The sequence below is a fragment of the Heterodontus francisci genome, chromosome 1 (assembly GCF_036365525.1).
Source record: "Heterodontus francisci isolate sHetFra1 chromosome 1, sHetFra1.hap1, whole genome shotgun sequence".
Classification (NCBI taxonomy): domain Eukaryota; kingdom Metazoa; phylum Chordata; class Chondrichthyes; order Heterodontiformes; family Heterodontidae; genus Heterodontus; species Heterodontus francisci.
In genome coordinates this window covers 273,414,248-273,433,309 of record NC_090371.1, presented here as the reverse complement: position 1 = coordinate 273,433,309, position 19,062 = coordinate 273,414,248, and the positions used below count along the sequence as shown (strand labels likewise).

The 19,062-nt window shown below is 48.0% G+C and overlaps 1 protein-coding gene across 9 annotated transcripts in view; it reads left to right on the top strand.

The window, feature by feature from the left end:
• Positions 1-19,062, top strand: part of wrn (WRN RecQ like helicase) — a 149,722-nt gene that overhangs the window by 76,718 nt on the left and 53,942 nt on the right. For all 9 annotated transcript variants that reach the window (XM_068045204.1, XM_068045221.1, XM_068045239.1 and 6 more), the window contains 6 exons: positions 639-826; positions 952-1,126; positions 11,306-11,487; positions 12,899-13,000; positions 15,860-15,952; positions 16,860-17,001. In XM_068045204.1, the coding sequence (XP_067901305.1) occupies positions 639-826; positions 952-1,126; positions 11,306-11,487; positions 12,899-13,000; positions 15,860-15,952; positions 16,860-17,001 (882 nt within the window). The remainder of the gene's footprint in view (positions 1-638; positions 827-951; positions 1,127-11,305; positions 11,488-12,898; positions 13,001-15,859; positions 15,953-16,859; positions 17,002-19,062) is intronic.

Genomic DNA, 19,062 nt, shown 5'->3' with positions numbered 1-19,062 from the left:
TTTCACCCCATTATTCACTGATTAAAATTTTGTTCCTCATTTTTTTGTCTTGTACAGTGTACATCAAATTGATATCAATAGAATCAAATCTTAATGTTCTTAATTATTACAGTTTTGTGTTTCAAGTTCATTGCGTTCACTGTTTGCATAATGACTTTTCAGCCTCAGGAAGAATAGATTAGATATTTGTGCAAAGTTTAGGTAGATGTTTAATAATATGTTTATGTTTAGTAGCATATAATTGCTTCAGTTCCGTTTTAAAATAAATTTACACTCTACAATTGGATGTTGACTTTACTGCAATTGGGTAAACTAGGCTCATGCTTATGGTACTGTACCAGCAGTCAAGTGTTTAAGTTTGAATCCTACCATGGCAAGTTTTAAAACTGTGGGCTGGCAGTATTGAAAAAACAGGAACTAAATTACAACTAATTCACTGATGTCCTTCAGGGAAGGGATCTCTTACCCCTACCTGGTCTACCCAGTCTGTGACTCCAGCCCCTCAATGCACTCAGGACCATGAGAAATTAACAACAAATGTAGCCTTGACTGTGTCACCACGTCCTAAGAATGAAAATAAATGTTAATATTTAAACGGAACTGTTTTACTCCTTTAACATGATCATTTATGGTGCTAGACTCCAGTTGTTGCCTTGACTGCCACTGCCAGCCCTTCGATCAGATGTGACATCATAGAGAGTCTGAAGCTGAAGAATCCTCGGGTTGTCTGCACTACTTTTGATCGACCAAACTTGTATTTAGAAGTTGGCTGTAAATCTACAGACATTCAACGAGATTTAAAGCCATTCTTAATTAAAAGGGACAAGTATGTATTGACTTACGTTGGTTGATCAGATACGTTGAAAGTTGTACATAACGTCCACAATCTATTCATCTAGTGTGATAAGGTTTGTAACTTTCTGAACATATATATTTTGTCTTGAATGATAGGCTCACCTTTGAGTTTGAAGGCCCCACTATAGTTTACTGTCCCTCCAGGAAAGCCACAGAACAAGTGGCTGCAGAATTGTCACGAATGAATATCGTTTGCGGCACGTACCATGCAGGCATGGGCATCAAAACCAGGAGAGATGTCCATCACAAGTTCATGAGGGATGAGATTCAGGTCTGAAACAATTTAATCACTTTCTGTTTAAATTATCAGGACTGGTGCTGCACTGCATTATACATAGTGTGTAAAGCTGAATACTGGTCACTATTTTCAGTTCATCAATATTGATTATTTTATATATATTTACTGTTTGGTGGTGTTAAATAAACAAATGACTGAGTGAATTGCCAAAAGTAATGTGTTGGTGTAGGGAATGATGATCTGCTGAGGATTAGGTTAAGGCACATTGTTGCCAAGTAGAGTCAGCTTTACTCTTGGCCAGACTGCAGAGTAGAGCCTTACTCTACTAGGGCGGCACAGTGGCGCAGTGGTTAGCACTGCAGCCTCACAGCTCCAGGGACCCGGGTTCGATTCCGGGTACTGCCTGTGTGGAGTTTGCAAGTTCTCCCTGTGTCTGCGTGGGTTTTCTCCGGGTGCTCCGGTTTCCTCCCACAAGCCAAAAGACTTGCAGGTTGATAGGTAAATTGGCCAGTATAAATTGTCACTAGTATAGGTAGGTGGTAGGGAAATATAGGGACAGGTGGGGATGTTTGGTAGGAATGTGGGATTAGTGTAGGATTAGTATAAATGGGTGGTTGATGTTCGGCACAGACTCGGTGGGCCGAAGGGCCTGTTTCAGTGCTGTATCTCTAATCTAATCTTACTTTGGCTGAGCTGGAGAGTATGGAGAGCTTTACTCTTGAGTTCCCAAAATGAAAGTTTTGTCCAGCAGCTATCTATGCATTGAATGCTAAAAATATCAGCAAAAAAAAAAAATTTGGTGGAAGGAGCCAGGCTGGTGTTTCTCAGCTGTTTCACCTTGTTGTAAGGCATCAAATATTCTGCATCAATTCTAAATAAAATGAACTGAAAGAAATTAGTTTCAGCAGCAACTACACTTTTTCCCCTTTTCTCTCCCCCTGAAGATGATGACAGCTCATGCTACATTTGACATCACCAGTGGCCTTTTACTACTTTGACCAAGCGGCCATTCTTAATGAACAGTTGTGGGTTGACTGTTCAAATGTGGGGGCTATCGCAGCCAAGTCCAACTATGTCTACACCCAGCATTCACAGGCACATTTCCAGCAGTGGCCACTGGATAACAATTAGGAACAGGAACCCTAGCTGATTGTTTCACATTCAATAGCAATAGAAGCCAGCATACAGTTGTAAATTCTTCCTTTGCTTTCTGAGATCAGCTCATGCAATACAGAACAATGATCAATCCTGGGGGGGTTTTCTATGATTCTAAAAAAACCACTGTGTTTGGTTATTTTTTGTTCTTGCAGCAATTCCTTAGTTATTGTCATTATTATTTGCAGATAAAGCTCCATTTACATGGCTTTCACATGTCACTTTTGGGGTTTATTTTCTTGGCCAAAGTCTGAAGAAATTCCACCACTAGCGGTCGGTCTTTAAAGATTCTGATGTGCTGTGAGGGGCTTCCTTTGTCCTTTACCGTTAAAGTTGGCACAATAATAATTCAAGTGTGGGGAAGAAAGCATGGGGGTTTGGGGGGGGAAGGTGGGAGAAGGATGTGTGGACAGGAATCCTGAAAGTAGATTTTTCTCACAGGTCCTGGAGAACAGTCGTGGGGAACAGTCGTGACTCCTCCTGTCCCCCACACAATGCAATAAAGACACTGACCTCCTGGACCTGCTCCTCTTGCCTCTTTTCATTTGCCTGGTTTCCTGAGTCCAGGGAAATGTAGCAGGCAGGAGATAAAAATAAAACATTAGTTAAAATGGAGGCAGGCAGGCCTCCTTCAAATATTTTAGTGACCAGCCTGTTTCCTGAGAGTGGATTCGTTTCCTGACTTTTGATCTTCCTCCATTAAAATTGGGAGCTGTTTTCATTTTTAAGCCCCTCCCCCTCTCCCACCCTGGAGTGGGTGGGGGGGTGTCAAAATTTCCCCAGGTGTTTCTGCTGCAAAAGTACTGCTGCAAGTAGCTGCATGACTCACTAGAAAGGACCCAAAGATGGGAGTAGAGTACTCAACCCAATGTACCACCCATTCACCTTGAACTTCGCAAATTTGAAATGTTCACAGTTAAATTAATTTTAGTTCCTAACATGAAACTGTTAAGATCTTCCATAATGTGCTGTGGTAGGGCATCCAACCACATCTGCTGTTAGTTAGACTTGCTCTTGTATATTTTGTTTATTAAATTTTATGTGTGGCAAGTTACTGAAAGTGTGAGCTGATAATATCAAAAGTGAGAAAAACTGGGCATCTGGGGCCTGAGTGAACAGGGAAAGCAACTGTGCATCTTCTTTACCAATCAGATTGAAAGACTAGGAATTAAACAGCACAGGGACTGAGAAGGAGGTGTAAGTTACAGTGGGTGAATGCAAAGGCAAATCAGGTACAGAAAGAGAAATAGAGAGGGAAAGAAAGATTGGAGATGCAAAAATATAGAAAGGAAAAGTTAAAAAAAAATTAAATATTTGATTTGATCGTTCTAAAATCTCCCATCAACAATTAAAACCCAAAGGAATGAGACTCCACACTTGAGATTATTCATTTTGAGAGCCAGAGAGGTTGACTTGCAGTAAACAACACTTATCACGTCATCAAAAGGGTACTTAGACAGAATTGGACAAGGCTTAATTTTATGGATTTGTTAAGGGAAGGTCTTGTCTGACCAATTTATCGAATTTTTTGAAGAAGTAACAAGGAAGATAGATGAAGATAGTGCAGTTGATGTGGTCTACAAGGATTTTAGCAAGGCTTTTGACAAGGTCCCACATGACAGACTTTGGAAAAAAAAAATAAAATCCCATGGGATCCAGGGAAATGCAGCAAATGGATACATAATTGACTCAGTGGCAGGAAACAAAGGGTAATTGTTGACAGGTGTTTTAGCGACTGGAGGGCTGTTTCCAGTGGGGGGGGGGGGGGGAGAGGAGGGGGGGAGGGGAGGGAAAGGAAAGGAGGAGGGGGGGAGAAGGGGGAAGGAGGGAGGGGTCAAGGAGGGAGGGGTAAAGAAGGGGAGAGCTGGGGGGGAAGGAGGGGAGGAAGGGGAGAGAGTGGGGCGGGGGGGGAGCAGCGGAACGGAAGAGGAGTACCTTTTTCTGTGCATGCGCCATAAACACAACAGCAAAAGACTTACTGGCCAGTCCCTGGACCCGGTGACACCAAGGTCTTCGCACGCTCGCTCCCCACGGCTCTCTACAGCCTCTTGCTTCCGGCCCCCTCCATTCAGCCGTTCCCTCCAGCTGCGGATGCCCAATCCAGTTGCTTTCTCCCCTACCCAGTTGCTTTCTCTACTTCTCCACAGTACTTCAGGCATTGCAACTGTCTGGTCCCTGCATTTTGCATGCTCCCTCTCCCCACCCCTCCCCGCTCTCCCCACCCCTCCCCACCCCTCCCCCTCTTCACCCACCCCCCCTCCACCATAGTTGAATATCTGAAGTGCAGTTGCAAAGTCAGGGAAATAGCATGCAAAACAAAACCTCAACAATTCTGGGTTTAATTATTGAAAAGTTTTATTAAGTTCATTAAGTATCTGAGGAACTGCTGTGCATGGATACATGAGTGTTGTGTCCAGCATTCCCGTGAGACAGACAGGCCGAGTCTCTGCTATGCACAGCTAAAGAGATTGTTCCTGGAGAGCCTTGTGGTGAATGAACGCTTGGCTCTCTATTCCACTACTGTATTGTCCATGTGAAGAAGGCAAAGTCACAAGAGTCTGAGCTCAGTCTATTCTTGGTGAATGTTCCCCAAACGCACCCCAATGTGCACTCCCAATTCATCCATAAATGCAATGTTCCTTTCCACATCGTGACGAGCTCCGCAGCATGATCCAGTTGCCTTCGTTGCTTGAATGCTGACCGTACGTCTCGAGGATTGTTTTCTCGACGGCATGTTTTAAATGAAAAGAAGATAAGCAAATCAGAGTCAGAGCTTGCCTCCCTCCATCCACTGAAATTACTGTTGCGCACACCTTTTTAAGTTCTGCCGTGAAGGCACCAATTGATAACGTCGCCAATGAAGCACTTATTACCCACCTCAGATGCAGGAATCATCACATCCTTGCGTCATCTCCTGCACTGCCTCCTTTGCTGGAATGCCGTCCTTAAGTGTCAAGGATTGTTTTCTCAAGGGCACATTTTACATGAAAGGAAATAATGAAAGAACATCAGTGTCAGAGCTTCCCTCCCTCCAATGAAATTACTGTTGCGCATGCTTTATGCTCTGCAGTATAGGCCAATGAATCACTTAGTACCCACCTCAGCTGTAGGAGTCAGATGATGTAACTGCCCCTATCTCGTGATGGTTCAATGCTGCTCTCAGGGAAAACATGAATGATGTGAGGGTGCTGGAAAAAGAAGCACATTTCTTTTGGACTATGAACATAAAGCAGGCCATTTAGCCCAGTTGTTCCCTGCTAGTGGTTATGCTACTCGTGCGTCTTCCCATCCATTCCCATTTAATCCTGCCTACTACTATCAGCATCATCTTCCATTTCTTTCACTCTTATCTACCTTTGCCTTAAAGCAACACTGAGGATGGAGAATGGTGTGGCTGCACTCCCACCTCACCAGTTGTGTACGCAGCCAGAGCATTCACATTTGTGCTACCACTGGACACGGCATGCTTGTTTCTTTTAGTGCTCAGTCTCTTCTTGCTGAATGTTCCCCGTGCTTGACCCCTTTGGACGCCTTCTCTGCTTGACAGGCAGCAGCTGGCAATTGCGGAGTCTCACAAGGCTCTGCATGGTTGTTTCAAGGGCGGATGGGGAAACATGTGGCTGTGTGTCCACGTGCACTGCTCGGATGGGTGCAGGAACAGGTGGCTGTGTGTCCATGTGCACTGCTTGGATGGGTGCAGGAACAGGTGACTGTGTAACTGAACAGCAAGGAGAGGGCACCGCAGGTGGGGGAAGTGGAGCTTTGAACAGGCAGGCGTATGTATGGTCCATCAGATCATTAGGCCAGGGGGTGAAACGCTCAGGATCGGTGGATTGTGGCAGGCGACTGATGTCCAGCACATGGCCACCTCCATCCGAAGGTGCTTCCGGACAATTGTTGGGCAAATTAATTGGCTCCATCTCATCAGCCAGTCCTTGTGTTTATGGCGCATGCACAGAAAACGGCACTCCTCTGCTGCTCCCCTTCCCCCCCCCGTCCTGTCTCCTTTCTCCCCCCCCCCCCCGTCCTTTCTCCTTTCTCCCCCCCCCGTCCTTTCTCCTTTCTCCCCCCCCCGTCCTTTCTCCTTCTCCCCCCCCCCGTCCTTTCTCCTTTCTCCCCCCCCCCCGTCCTTTCTCCTTTCTCCCCCCCCCCCCCCCCCCCCCCGTCCTTTCTCTCCCCCCCCCCCCCGTCCTTTCTCTCCCCCCCCCCCCCGTCCTTTCTCTCCCTCCCCCCCCCCCCCCGTCCTTTCTCTCCCTCCCCCCCCCCCCGTCCTTTCTCTCCTCCCCCCCCCCCCCCTCCTTTCTCTCCCCCCCCCCCCCGTCCTTTCTCTCCCCCCCCCCCCCCGTCCTTTCTCTCCCCCCCCCCCCCGTCCTTTCTCTCCCCCCCCCCCCGTCCTTTCTCTCCCCCCCCCCCCCGTCCTTTCTCTCCCCCCCCCCCCCGTCCTTTCTCTCCCCCCCCCCCCCGTCCTTTCTCTCCCCCCCCCCCGTCCTTTCTCTCCCCCCCCCCCCGTCCTTTCTCTCCCCCCCCCCCGTCCTTTCTCTCCCCCCCCCCCCGTCCTTTCTCTCCCCCCCCCCCCCGTCCTTTCTCTCCCCCCCCCCGTCCTTTCTCTCCCCCCCCCCGTCCTTTCTCTCCCCCCCCCGTCCTTTCTCTCCCCCCCCCCCGTCCTTTCTCTCTCCCCCCCCCCGTCCTTTCTCTCCCCCCCCCCGTCCTTTCTCTCCCCCCCCCCCGTCCTTTCTCTCTCCCCCCCCCCCCGTCCTTTCTCTCTCCCCCCCCCCCGTCCTTTCTCTCCCCCCCCCCCCGTCCTTTCTCTCCCCCCCCCGTCCTTTCTCTCCCCCCCCCCCCGTCCTTTCTCTCTCCCCCCCCCCCGTCCTTTCTCTCTCCCCCCCCCCCCGTCCTTTCTCTCTCCCCCCCCCCCCGTCCTTTCTCTCTCCCCCCCCCCCCGTCCTTTCTCTCTCCCCCCCCCCCCCGTCCTTTCTCTCTCCCCCCCCCCCGTCCTTTCTCTCCCCCCCCCCCCGTCCTTTCTCTCCCCCCCCCCGTCCTTTCTCTCCCCCCCCCCGTCCTTTCTCTCCCCCCCCCGTCCTTTCTCTCCCCCCCCCCGTCCTTTCTCTCCCCCCCCCCCGTCCTTTCTCTCCCCCCCCCCGTCCTTTCTCTCCCCCCCCCCCCGTCCTTTCTCTCCCCCCCCCCCCCGTCCTTTCTCTCCCCCCCCCCCCGTCCTTTCTCTCCCCCCCCCCCCCGTCCTTCTCTCCCCCCCCCCCGTCCTTTCTCTCCCCCCCCCCCCCGTCCTTTCTCTCCCCCCCCCCCGTCCTTTCTCTCCCCCCCCCCCCCGTCCTTTCTCTCCCCCCCCCCCCCGTCCTTTCTCCCCCCCCCCCCCCGTCCTTTCTCTCCCCCCCCCCCCGTCCTTTCTCCCCCCCCCCCCCGTCCTTCTCCCCCCCCCCCCGTCCTTTCTCCCCCCCCCCCCCCCGTCCTTTCTCCCCCCCCCCCCGTCCTTTCTCCCCCCCCCCCGTCCTTTCTCCCCCCCCCCCCGTCCTTTCTCCCCCCCCCCCCGTCCTTTCTCCCCCCCCCCCCGTCCTTTCTCCCCCCCCCCCCCGTCCTTTCTCCCCCCCCCCGTCCTTTCTCCCCCCCCCCGTCCTTTCTCCCCCCCCCCGTCCTTTCTCCCCCCCCCCCGTCCTTTCTCCCCCCCCCCCGTCCTTTCTCCCCCCCCCCCGTCCTTTCTCCCCCCCCCGTCCTTTCTCCCCCCCCGTCCTTTCTCCCCCCCCCGTCCTTTCTCCCCCCCCCGTCCTTTCTCCCCCCCCCCGTCCTTTCTCTCCCCCCCCCCCGTCCTTTCTCCCCCCCCCCCCCGTCCTTTCTCCCCCCCCCCGTCCTTTCTCCCCCCCCCCCGTCCTTTCTCCCCCCCCCCCGTCCTTTCTCCCCCCCCCCCGTCCTTTCTCCCCCCCCCCCGTCCTTTCTCCCCCCCCCCCCCGTCCTTTCTCCCCCCCCCCCCCCGTCCTTTCTCCCCCCCCCCCGTCCTTTCTCCCCCCCCCCGTCCTTTCTCCCCCCCCCCGTCCTTTCTCCCCCCCCCCCCGTCCTTTCTCCCCCCCCCCGTCCTTTCTCCCCCCCCCCCGTCCTTTCTCCCCCCCCCCCGTCCTTTCTCCCCCCCCCCCGTCCTTTCTCCCCCCCCCCCGTCCTTTCTCCCCCCCCCGTCCTTTCTCCCCCCCCGTCCTTTCTCCTCCCCCCCCCCGTCCTTTCTCCTCCCCCCCCCCCCGTCCTTTCTCCTCCCCCCCCCCGTCCTTTCTCCTCCCCCCCCCCCGTCCTTTCTCCTCCCCCCCCCCGTCCTTTCTCCTCCCCCCCCCCGTCCTTTCTCCTCCCCCCCCCCCCCGTCCTTTCTCCTCCCCCCCCCCGTCCTTTCTCCTCCCCCCCCCGTCCTTTCTCTTCCCCCCCCCCGTCCTTTCTCCTCCCCCCCCCCCCCCGTCCTTTCTCCTCCCCCCCCCCCGTCCTTTCTCCTCCCCCCCCCCCGTCCTTTCTCCTCCCCCCCCCCGTCCTTTCTCCTCCCCCCCCCCCGTCCTTTCTCCTCCCCCCCCCCGTCCTTTCTCCTCCCCCCCCCCCGTCCTTTCTCCTCCCCCCCCCCCCGTCCTTTCTCCTCCCCCCCCCCCCGTCCTTTCTCCTCCCCCCCCCCCCGTCCTTTCTCCTCCCCCCCCCCCCGTCCTTTCTCCTCCCCCCCCCCCGTCCTTTCTCCTCCCCCCCCCCCGTCCTTTCTCCTCCCCCCCCCCCCGTCCTTTCTCCCCCCCCCCCGTCCTTTCTCCCCCCCCCCGTCCTTTCTCCCCCCCCCCCGTCCTTTCTCCCCCCCCCGTCCTTTCTCCCCCCCCCGTCCTTTCTCTTCCCCCCCCCCGTCCTTTCTCCTCCCCCCCGTCTCCCCCCCGTCCTTTCTCCCCCCCCCGTCCTTTCTCCCCCCCCCGTCCTTTCCCCTCCCTCCCCCCCCGTCCTTTCCCCTCCCTCCCCCCGTCCTTTCCCCTCCCTCCCCCCCGCCTTTCCCCTCCCTCCCCCCCGTCCTTTCCCCTCCCTCCCCCCCGTCCTTTCCCCTCCCTCCCCCCCGTCCTTTCCCCTCCCTCCCCCCCGTCCTTTCCCCTCCCTCCCCCCCGTCCTTTCCCCTCCCTCCCCCCCGTCCTTTCCCCTCCCTCCCCCCCGTCCTTTCCCCTCCCTCCCCCCCGTCCTTTCCCCTCCCTCCCCCCCGTCCTTTCCCCTCCCTCCCCCCCGTCCTTTCCCCTCCCTCCCCCCGTCCTTTCCCCTCCCTCCTTTCCCTCCCTCCTTTCCCTCCCTCCTTTCCCTCCCTCCTTTCCCTCCCTCCTTTCCCTCCCTCCTTTCCCTCCTTCCCTCTCTTGAAATGTTTTCAGACCAAATTAACAACAGGGACTGGAGCATATGTGGTGCCCCAGACAATTTAAATATTTTCAGAGCAACTTACCTTGGAACAATCACCTCTGTCTAATAAAAATGAAGCAAATGTCCAAAATGACTAAATAATTGAGATAAAATGCCCGTCGAAACCTCTCCTCCTTCCATTTTCAAAAACTTGCGCCGAAGCTTTCGGAAGATTGACGCACATGCGCACACGGGCTCCGGCCATCTGCTCATGCGCTGCGGTCCGGCTTGCCAGGACCAGTTTGAGCATGAGCAGAGGCCAACCTGGCATGTTCCCCGAGGAAGACGACGTTACGCGATGACGTCATCTGCGCATGCGCAAACTGGTCCTGGCAAGCCGGACCGCAGCGCATGCGCAGAGGGCCTGAGACCGTGTGCGCATCTGTGCACCGCGGCGCATCCTGATGACGTAGCGTTGTCATCAATCACTTTCTTCAAAGATTGGCCGTGTGGTAGCTAGTGAGAAGGATAGCTGTAGGCTGCAGGAAGATATTGATGGTCTGGTCAGATGGGCAGAAAAGTGGCAAATGGAATTCAATCCGGAGAAGTGTGAGATGATGCGTTTGGGGAGGTGAAAGGAATACACGATTAATGGGAAAATACTGAGTTGTGGAGGAAGTGAGGCACCTTGGAGTAAATGTCCACAGATTCCCGAAGGTAGCAGGACAGGTCGATAAGTTGGTTAAGAAGACATATGGAATCCTTCCTTTATTAGCCGCGATATAGCATATATGAAGAGGGAGGTTATGCTGGAACTGTGTAAATCATTGGTTAGGCCACAACTTGAGTACTGTGTGCAGTTCTGGTCACCTCATTACAGAAAGGATGTAATTGCACTAGAGAGGGTACAGAGGAGTATTACGAGGACGTTGCCGGGGCTGGAAAAGTGCAGCTATGAGGAAAGATTGGATAGGCTAGGGTTGTTCTCCTTGGAACAGAGAAGACTGAGGGAAGATCTGATTGAAATGTACAACATTTTGAGGGGCCTGTATAGAGTGGAGGTCAAGGGCCTATTTACCTTGACAGAGGTCAGTGACTAGGGGGGCATAGATTTAAAGTGATTGGTAGAAAGATTAGAGGGGAGATGAGGAAATGTTTTTTCACCCAGAGGGTGGTGGGGGTCTGGAACTCTGCCTTAAGGGTAGTTGAGGCAGAAACCCCCAACTCATTCAAAAGTCGTCTGGATATGCACCTCAAGTGCTATAATCTGCAGGGCTACAGCCCAAATGCTGGAAGGTGGGATTAGAATGGGTGGAATGTTTTTCAGCTGGCACAGGCACGATGGGCCAAGAGACCTTTTTCTGTGCTGTAAACTTTCTATGATCCTATGTGGCATATTTTCTTTGTACCTATTGTGCAAGTAGAGCAACTTCACATCATCCAATGCATTTCAATGGTGAGCCAGACAGTGACGCATCATGGTTATCAACTTTTTAATTTCCGCGTTTAACCTTGCATCTACCCTCGCCTGAAGTTGCTGTAACATTTGAGCATAAATCGCACCAAGCACTATTATCCTCACCATTATCTTGGCAGTCGAGTATGGGCCATTGTTGTTAAAAGATGTGGTTTTCTGTTTTAGTTAATCTGTACAATTTTATAGGTCACATGTGGCTTGAATTAAGTGGCTCACCGTTTTAACCAAACATCTTTTTCTGCCAGTGTGTGGTGGCTACCGTTGCTTTTGGCATGGGGATTAACAAGCCTGATATTCGTAAAGTCATTCATTACGGAGCACCTAAAGAAATGGAATCATACTATCAAGAAATTGGGAGGGCTGGGCGAGATGGTTTGCCCAGTGCTTGTCACGTCTTGTGGTCTCCTGCTGACATGATGTTAAACAGGTACAAAAGTCTACCATCGCTCTGCATTCATCTGGATGAATAGGTGATGGTTGTTTATTGGCAGAATGGGATCTTCACTGTACATGGTAGGAGGGAATTCCTTTAGTACAGCTATGTTTTTGCTTAATGAGGCAATTATTAATGACATAAAGTACTTAGTATTTTTCTTACTTTTCCAGTGGGGTAGGCACTGTTACTGAGGATTGGCATTCTAGTGAAATTAAATAGTTTCTGCTCTCAAACACTCTGCTTTGACTTTCTCACTCAAAAATGGTGAGATTTAGTGACAGCATGGAATTCTAATCAATTCTTTCCTCTCCTATTCACCCACCCACCTAGTTCACACATGTTGCTTTGTCAATACATTTCTAACTCCAGCCTCGGAATGTTCTCCTAGTTTATTATCTCTCTCTAAACTGGTTTATGTGATTTTTAAAAAATAGACTTTAGTTCAAGGCCACATTATTCTTACCATTAGATGATTAGCTAGCATACATGTCAATACAACAGGACTAGTGAAGTAATAAACACTAACTATTTTTATATTTTATTGTAGCAATAATCACTTGTGATTTCTGAAGGTGCTGATTCTTCTGTGTGTGGCTCCACAGGCATCAACAACTTCTGGTACCATGCAAACTGACCAATCTTCTTCAGTGAACCTAGACAGGGAGTGCTAGGTCAGGTTATTTGACATTGGAAGGCATCACAGCTGAGCTCCAACCTGCCTCCAGTATCTATCCACTTGCACTTTCCAGCTTGGGTCATTATGTAGGATCAGGATTATTCCATTAGGGATTATTATCTGGGTGATTATTCCCCTGCCCCTTCACCAATCCCAAAAAAATGCTATCTTGAAGTGGCCAGCTGCTACATTGGCTAAGATCAGAAAACGTAACCATGATTAGTGAACTTGGGACCTTCTGGTCTCCGGTTTAATACCACAGCCCATGAGGGATTTTTAGGTATTAAAGTTAATATATGCACTGATGAAAAACTAATGTGGACATAAGAAAAATATCGTACATCGAAAATCTGTTCAAATGTATATGTGAAGCATTATTTACAACAGAGTAGAAAACTGTGCTCCTACTAAAAGCTTACCTGTTTGGGCAGTGAGGTTGCCTAACACTCTGCTTTGAAGCAGAGCGTTGTGACTAAGTTTCCACCCACAGATTCAGAAAGTAAGTCATGCTAAGTGTACTGTTGCATACCAGCTAGTGGTTAGCTCCAAAGTGACATTGCTAGCATACTGCCATGGTACTCTCTCGGGAGATGTTGTGTAGCCCTGGAAGGATTGAAGTGGGTTGAAAGTAGGGTATGAAATAATTTTTAAGAATGTGGACAAAAACATATACATCTGAACACAGAAGTGTATATGTTGTAATTGATGCAGTCATTGTTTCTTCAGGCGGCTGCTGAGTGAGATTAAAAGTCCAAAGTTCCGTAACTACAAAATTAAGATGATGGAAAAAATAAAGAAATACCTCACATCATCCAAGTGCAGAAGAAAGTAAGTGTTTTGTTCCAATTACTCATTCTTTTTTATCCATTATCTATGGCAGTCAGGGCCAGCTTGGCTCGGTTGATAACACTCTCGTCTCTGAGTCAGAATGTCATGGGTTCAAGTTCCATGTTCGGTCTTGAGCACTTAATCAAGGCTCACACTTCAGTGTAGTACTGATGAAGGGCTGTATTGTTTAAAATGCTGTTTTTTGAGCAAAGCAGCAAACTAAGGCCAGTCGGCCTACTTAAATATGCATAAAATACCCCATGGAACTATTAGAAGAGGAACAGGGAGCTCTCCCAGTGATGTGGTCAACATTTATTCTTCAACCAACACCCCCAACTGGTCATTTATCTCATTTCAGGTTTTGCCCATTTGTCTATGCCCATCTTGCCCGCAACTCCTTGTTTGAACCTCTTCAACCTAGTTTCCGCCCCTGCCACGGATCTGAAACGACTCTAATCAAAGTCAAAAATTACATCCTCTGTCACTGTGACCGTGTTATACTATCCCTCCTCATTGACCCCACTGCAGCCTTTGACAAAGTCACCTACACCATTCTCCTCCAACACCTCACCTCCATTGTTCAGCTCAGTGGACTGTTCTCATCTAGTTTCACTCTTCCCCACCCCGCACAGTTTAGCTGCAGTTCCCCCCCCCGCCCCCACACCCCCCAAGGATCAATCCTGAACCCTGTCCTTTTTCTCATTTATAAATTCCCCTTGCCAACATCATCCAAAGACATGATGTAAGCTTTCACATGTATCCTGACAGCACCCAGCTATATCTTACTAACGCCCCTATTAGTCCCTGTTGCCTCTTCGTTGTCAGATGGCTTCTCCAAAATCCAGTCCAATATGAGAGACAATTTCTTCCAATTAAACATTTTGAAGACTGATGCCATTGTCTTTGGCACTTCCCATAAACTCTGTTCCCTCATAATCCATTCCAGTTCCTTCCCAGTCCACTATTTCAAGCTAAACTGGTTGATTTGCAGCCTCGGCATCTTTGACCCTGAACTGAGCTTCTGACCCCATATCTTCTCCATCATAAAGACTGCCTGTTTCTACCTCTAACTGACTCCGGTCCTGCTTCAGATTATCTGCTGCTTGTTAAGACTGGGTGAGAATGGTGTCCAGGGGTCCCTTTCAGCCTTCACCCGGTCTTACTGTAACAGGGTTTTATTTTAAACATCCCGTGTTTTAGCTCCCCCTTGGTGAATCCTTGTTCACCACTTTTCAATTATAAGGCAAAGAGATGAGCACAAACAGGCTTTCTTAGGTTTAAAGAAGAAAAGTGAAATTTGTTATACTTAAAAATTCTAATTTGGTTAACGCCTACGGATACACACCGCACCCCACGCTAGCATGTATACGTGATGCGCACGTGCAAATAGAGACAGAAAAGAGCAGAAGAAAAATGGAGGAAAGGTTTGAGGCAATATCTGAAGAGTTTTTGTTAGGGTTCTTTGAGCTCACTGTTGAGTCCTTTTGTAGGTTGATCTCGCTTTTCGTTGGGGCTCAGTATTCTTAAACCTTATTCACTGTAGAGACTTTTCTCTCTTGGGGTTTGTGTGTCTTCAGTGGTTTTCAGTTCTGAGAAAGAGATGGGAGCAGGCAGAAGAGAGGTCTCAGCCCAGGAGCAAACAGATTTTTTAGTTCACATTCTCTGTGGTGAGTTCAAAAAAACCTGCAACAGCCAGTTAGTCATGTGACCAGCTGGCCTAATCAGTCCTGGCCCTTGTGGATTGTCTTGTCCCAGCAGACCTTGGAATTTCTCCTCTACACACAATACTTGGTGATCAAAGGCCCATTGTGGGTTAAATTGGAGCAGGGGATAACCCCTTTGTCCTTTCAAGTACTGTCTGTCAATATACAAAAATGTCTTTCCAGCCAGTCTGGCAACCCTTGTAATAGGTCTTTTCTTCCCCACAACAATTTGAAATTTAATGTCCATGTGGTGAAATTAATGTGCCTCATTCTTGGCAGGTGGGGCCCTGCACGACATGCTAAAAACCTCATTCCTGCTCTTGTTACCTCTAGTCTTGACTATTCCAATGCTTTCCCATCTTTCACCCTCGGTGAACCTGAACTAATCCAAAACTGCTGTCTGTACCCTAACCTGCACTGTTCTTCTCACCTGTCAACCTTGTGCTTGCTGATCTACATTGCCTCCTAGTCCACTAATGCCTCTATTTTAAAATTCTCATCTTCATGTTCAAACTCCTCCACGGCTTTGCCGCTCCTTCAGCCCTATAACCCTCCAAGAACTCTGGATTCCTCCAACTTTGGCCTCTTGTGCATCCTCCAGTTCCTTCGCCCTGTAGCTGCGTCTTCGGCCATCTGGGCTCTAAACTCTGGGTTTCCCTCCCTAACCCTCTCCACATCTCTACCTCACTCTCCTCCTTTCAGATGCTTCTTAGCTTGACCAAAGAGGTAGGCTCTGTTGACCACCATTCTATTATCTACCAGTGCCTATTGTTGGCTGATTATGCTTCTGTGAATCACCATGGGACATTTTCCTACATTAAAAGTGCTATGTAAATGCAAGTCGTTGTGGTTTGTGTGACCTTACTGTCCACGCATTGCTTACCTACATCACGTGATGACACTTCAAAAAAATAACTCATTGGCTGTGAAGCATCTTAGGACATGCTGAGGAAGTGAAAGGTGCTATAGAAATGCAAGTTTGCTCATTTTAAAAATTATTTTCACAGTAAAAATGCCAATTACTTCCCTTTTTTTAAACTTATTTTCAACTTTGAACTGAAAAATATTTGACAGCGGAAGAGCAAGGTACAAAACTTCAACCTAAATATGTTCATCTGATGCTGTGCAAATGACTACAGTTTTTCCATTCCTACAGTATTATCTTGTCCCATTTTGAAGATGAACAGCTCAGAAAGGCCACTCTTGGGATCATCGGAACTGATAGATGCTGTGACAATTGTAGATTAAGGTAAGTGATCCAGCCTGGGGATCACAGACAAAGGTAGATTAATGATTGATATGCCATTTTGGGAATAAAGATGATTTGTGAGCTGTCAGGCTTCCTGGCGATTATAATTCTCATTATAATTCATCCTGTTGAGTCTCTTGTACAGATAAATGGCTTATGAAATTCTATGTATACATTTAAAAAAATGCTTGTTCTGTGTTTTGTTAATAATTCCCTTCTTTATCACTAATTTTAACAAGAAGATATCCAATGATGTGTTATGTGACTTCTGGGACCATTTATATTAAATTACTTAACTGAAAATATAATGAAATTGTACAATTTTCACAATGTTTTGAAAGATTTAACTGGGATAGAAGAGCTAAGTTGTAATACATAACATAAGTACAATGTTGTGCAATTCACTACCCAAAATAAATCTTATTTACAATGTCCTACAGCAGCTGCTACACTTTTACATTGGAGACTTATTGTTGGAGTCTTATGCCATCATTGTTGTAAACATAAAATACAACAATAAGGATATTTAAAAAAAAAACCTCTGTGAACTAAAATTCTAACTTCATATTGAATGGCTGACTGAATTTTACGCAGTGATCCAATTCTAGAGTTCAAATGGTTAGGTCCAGTTCTCCCTTATGTAAATAATAGTGGCTCAGGTGAGTGTAAAAGATTCCATGGCAAAGAGCGAGGACTTCGCCGGTGTCTTGGCCGATATTCATCCCCTAATTCATTCCAGCAGAAACAGATCAACTAGTCATTCATCTTACTTGTTACTTGCATGATCCTGCTTACCACAGGTTGACTCCTCCCTAATGCAGAAGGGCAAAAAGATTTCATTTGTGATTTTTTTTTTAAACTTTACATTCTGTAAGAGTTTACTATTTTCCTTTGTTTTCTGCTGTAGAGTTGGTAGCTGCACTTCTGCAGATGACCGAGAAAATGAGATGCAAGATTTTGGAAAAGAAGTGCATCAACTGCTATCTGCAGTCTGTGTTTTAGGAGAAAAATTTGGCATTGGAGTCCCTGTTTTGTTCTTGCGAGGATCTGTAAGTCCATTGCTGTTAAAATCAAATATGCAAAAATTTGGTCTCTATTAAATATGGGGGTGAGTTTTAGAATTTGGTTTGAATTAACTTGTTTCCTGACCTATGACTGGCAACTGTTGCATCAAATCCAGAATACCACTATTTCTTTCTATTCATTTATGTCCTGTAGCATTGCACGCGAGGAGCCAAGATCAAGTCAAATGAAGTGAAGTTAGAAGAGAGAGGATAACTGGACCAGGGAGTACAGATGTTATTCAGTACCCGGTCATATATGTTGTCTTTATTTATAGTTTTCCATTATTTACTCCCATGCTACATTTATAATGGAAACTATCTATGTAAACTTGTCATGCTGCAACTATACCCTTCTACTTGTAGAGTGCTTCACAGGCAGGAGAGTGTAATTACAATCGGTAAAAAATGCTGGCCTTGCCAGTGACGTTCACATCCCATGAATGAAGAAAAAAAAGTCAGTAGAAATTTAGTATCAGACAAATGTGTGCAGATGTCAGATTTTTAATATGTATTTGTAATTACATATATATGTGTAATGCTACTGGGAAAGAAAAAAATAAAGATTTACTGCAGCTAGAAATCGCTCCAACTTTGGCACAGGTGTTAGAATTTCTTTTCACAGATTTGCTACATCATTAATACTAGTCAGCAGCTGCATAAACCATTGATAATCCTCTGTGTGAGACAGGGATGACAGTTACAAGTCTATTGTTATGGGACCATAGCTCTGTGCTGCATATTGTAACTATATACAGCTTTTCTATTCAGGACCTCTGCTGTTTCTGGGTCATGTACAACTTGTGGGCAAGATGGCAGGTGGGTGACTTGCTCCCACGTCTTCAATAATGCCAGAGATAGCAACTACTAAGTGTGTGATGGAGACTCAGAAATCAATCTCTGTCTTTCATTTGACTTCCTTTACCTGTTAGCTGCTTTGCCATAGCAGCATTGTGAGTGAACTTGCATCTCTACACAATTTTTTGGTGGCCTAATGTTTTGTGGCACTGCACAGCCTAAATTGAAATAATTTATAATACATATAGATGGGTGCAGTTATATTGACCTATTATGTTGCTATTAAGAGGGGGTATCTCTTTTTGGACTGACCCTCAACAATTGAAAATAACCTTAACTCCAGCAAAGTAAGTGTAAGGTATTAGAGCATGAGTGGAAAATCTCATACTTGGGAAGTGGTTGGGTGAGATTCCATGTTATCTATAGGAACACCTTGTGTGAATGTATGTACTGTTTCAAATTGAATTTAAGTAAAACATGTCTTAACATGTCTTTTTCACTAATATTCTTGTATATGTTTTTAGCAGGCTTGTGACAAAATATAAAATCATAGAATGATGCAGCATAGAAGGAAGGCAATCAACCCATCATGCCTTTGGTGGCTCTTTGAAAGCTATCCAATTAGTCTCACTCCTCTGCTTGTTCCCTGGAACCCTACAAATGTTTCCCTTTCAAGTATATATCCAATTTTGAAAGTTACCATTGAATCTGCTTGCACCAGTCTTCCTAGCAGTGCATTCTGGATCATGCCGATTCAGTACATAAAAAACCCTTATATCCCTCTGTTTCTTTTTCCAATTAATCTTAAATTTGTGGTTACCGATCATCCTGCCAGGAAAAACAGTTTCTCATTTAATCTATCAAAACATTCATAATTTTAAGCACCTTTATTAAATCTCCCCTTAACCTTCTCTGCACTCTGGAGCATGATCCCACTGTCTCACATAACTGAAGTCCCTCATTCCTCATACTGTTCCAGTAAATCTCCTCTGCACCGTCTCCAAGGCCTTGACATCCTTTATAAATTGTGATGTTCGGAATTAGAGTCATAGAGAGATACAGCACTGAAACAGGCCCTTCGGCCCATTGAGTCTGTGCTGACCAACAAGCACCCATTTATACTAATCCTACATTAATCCCATATTCCCTGCCACATCCCCACCATTCTCCAACCATCTACCTATACTAGGGGCAATTTACAATGGCCAATTTAGCTATCAACCCGCAAGTCTTTGGCTGTGGGAGGAAACC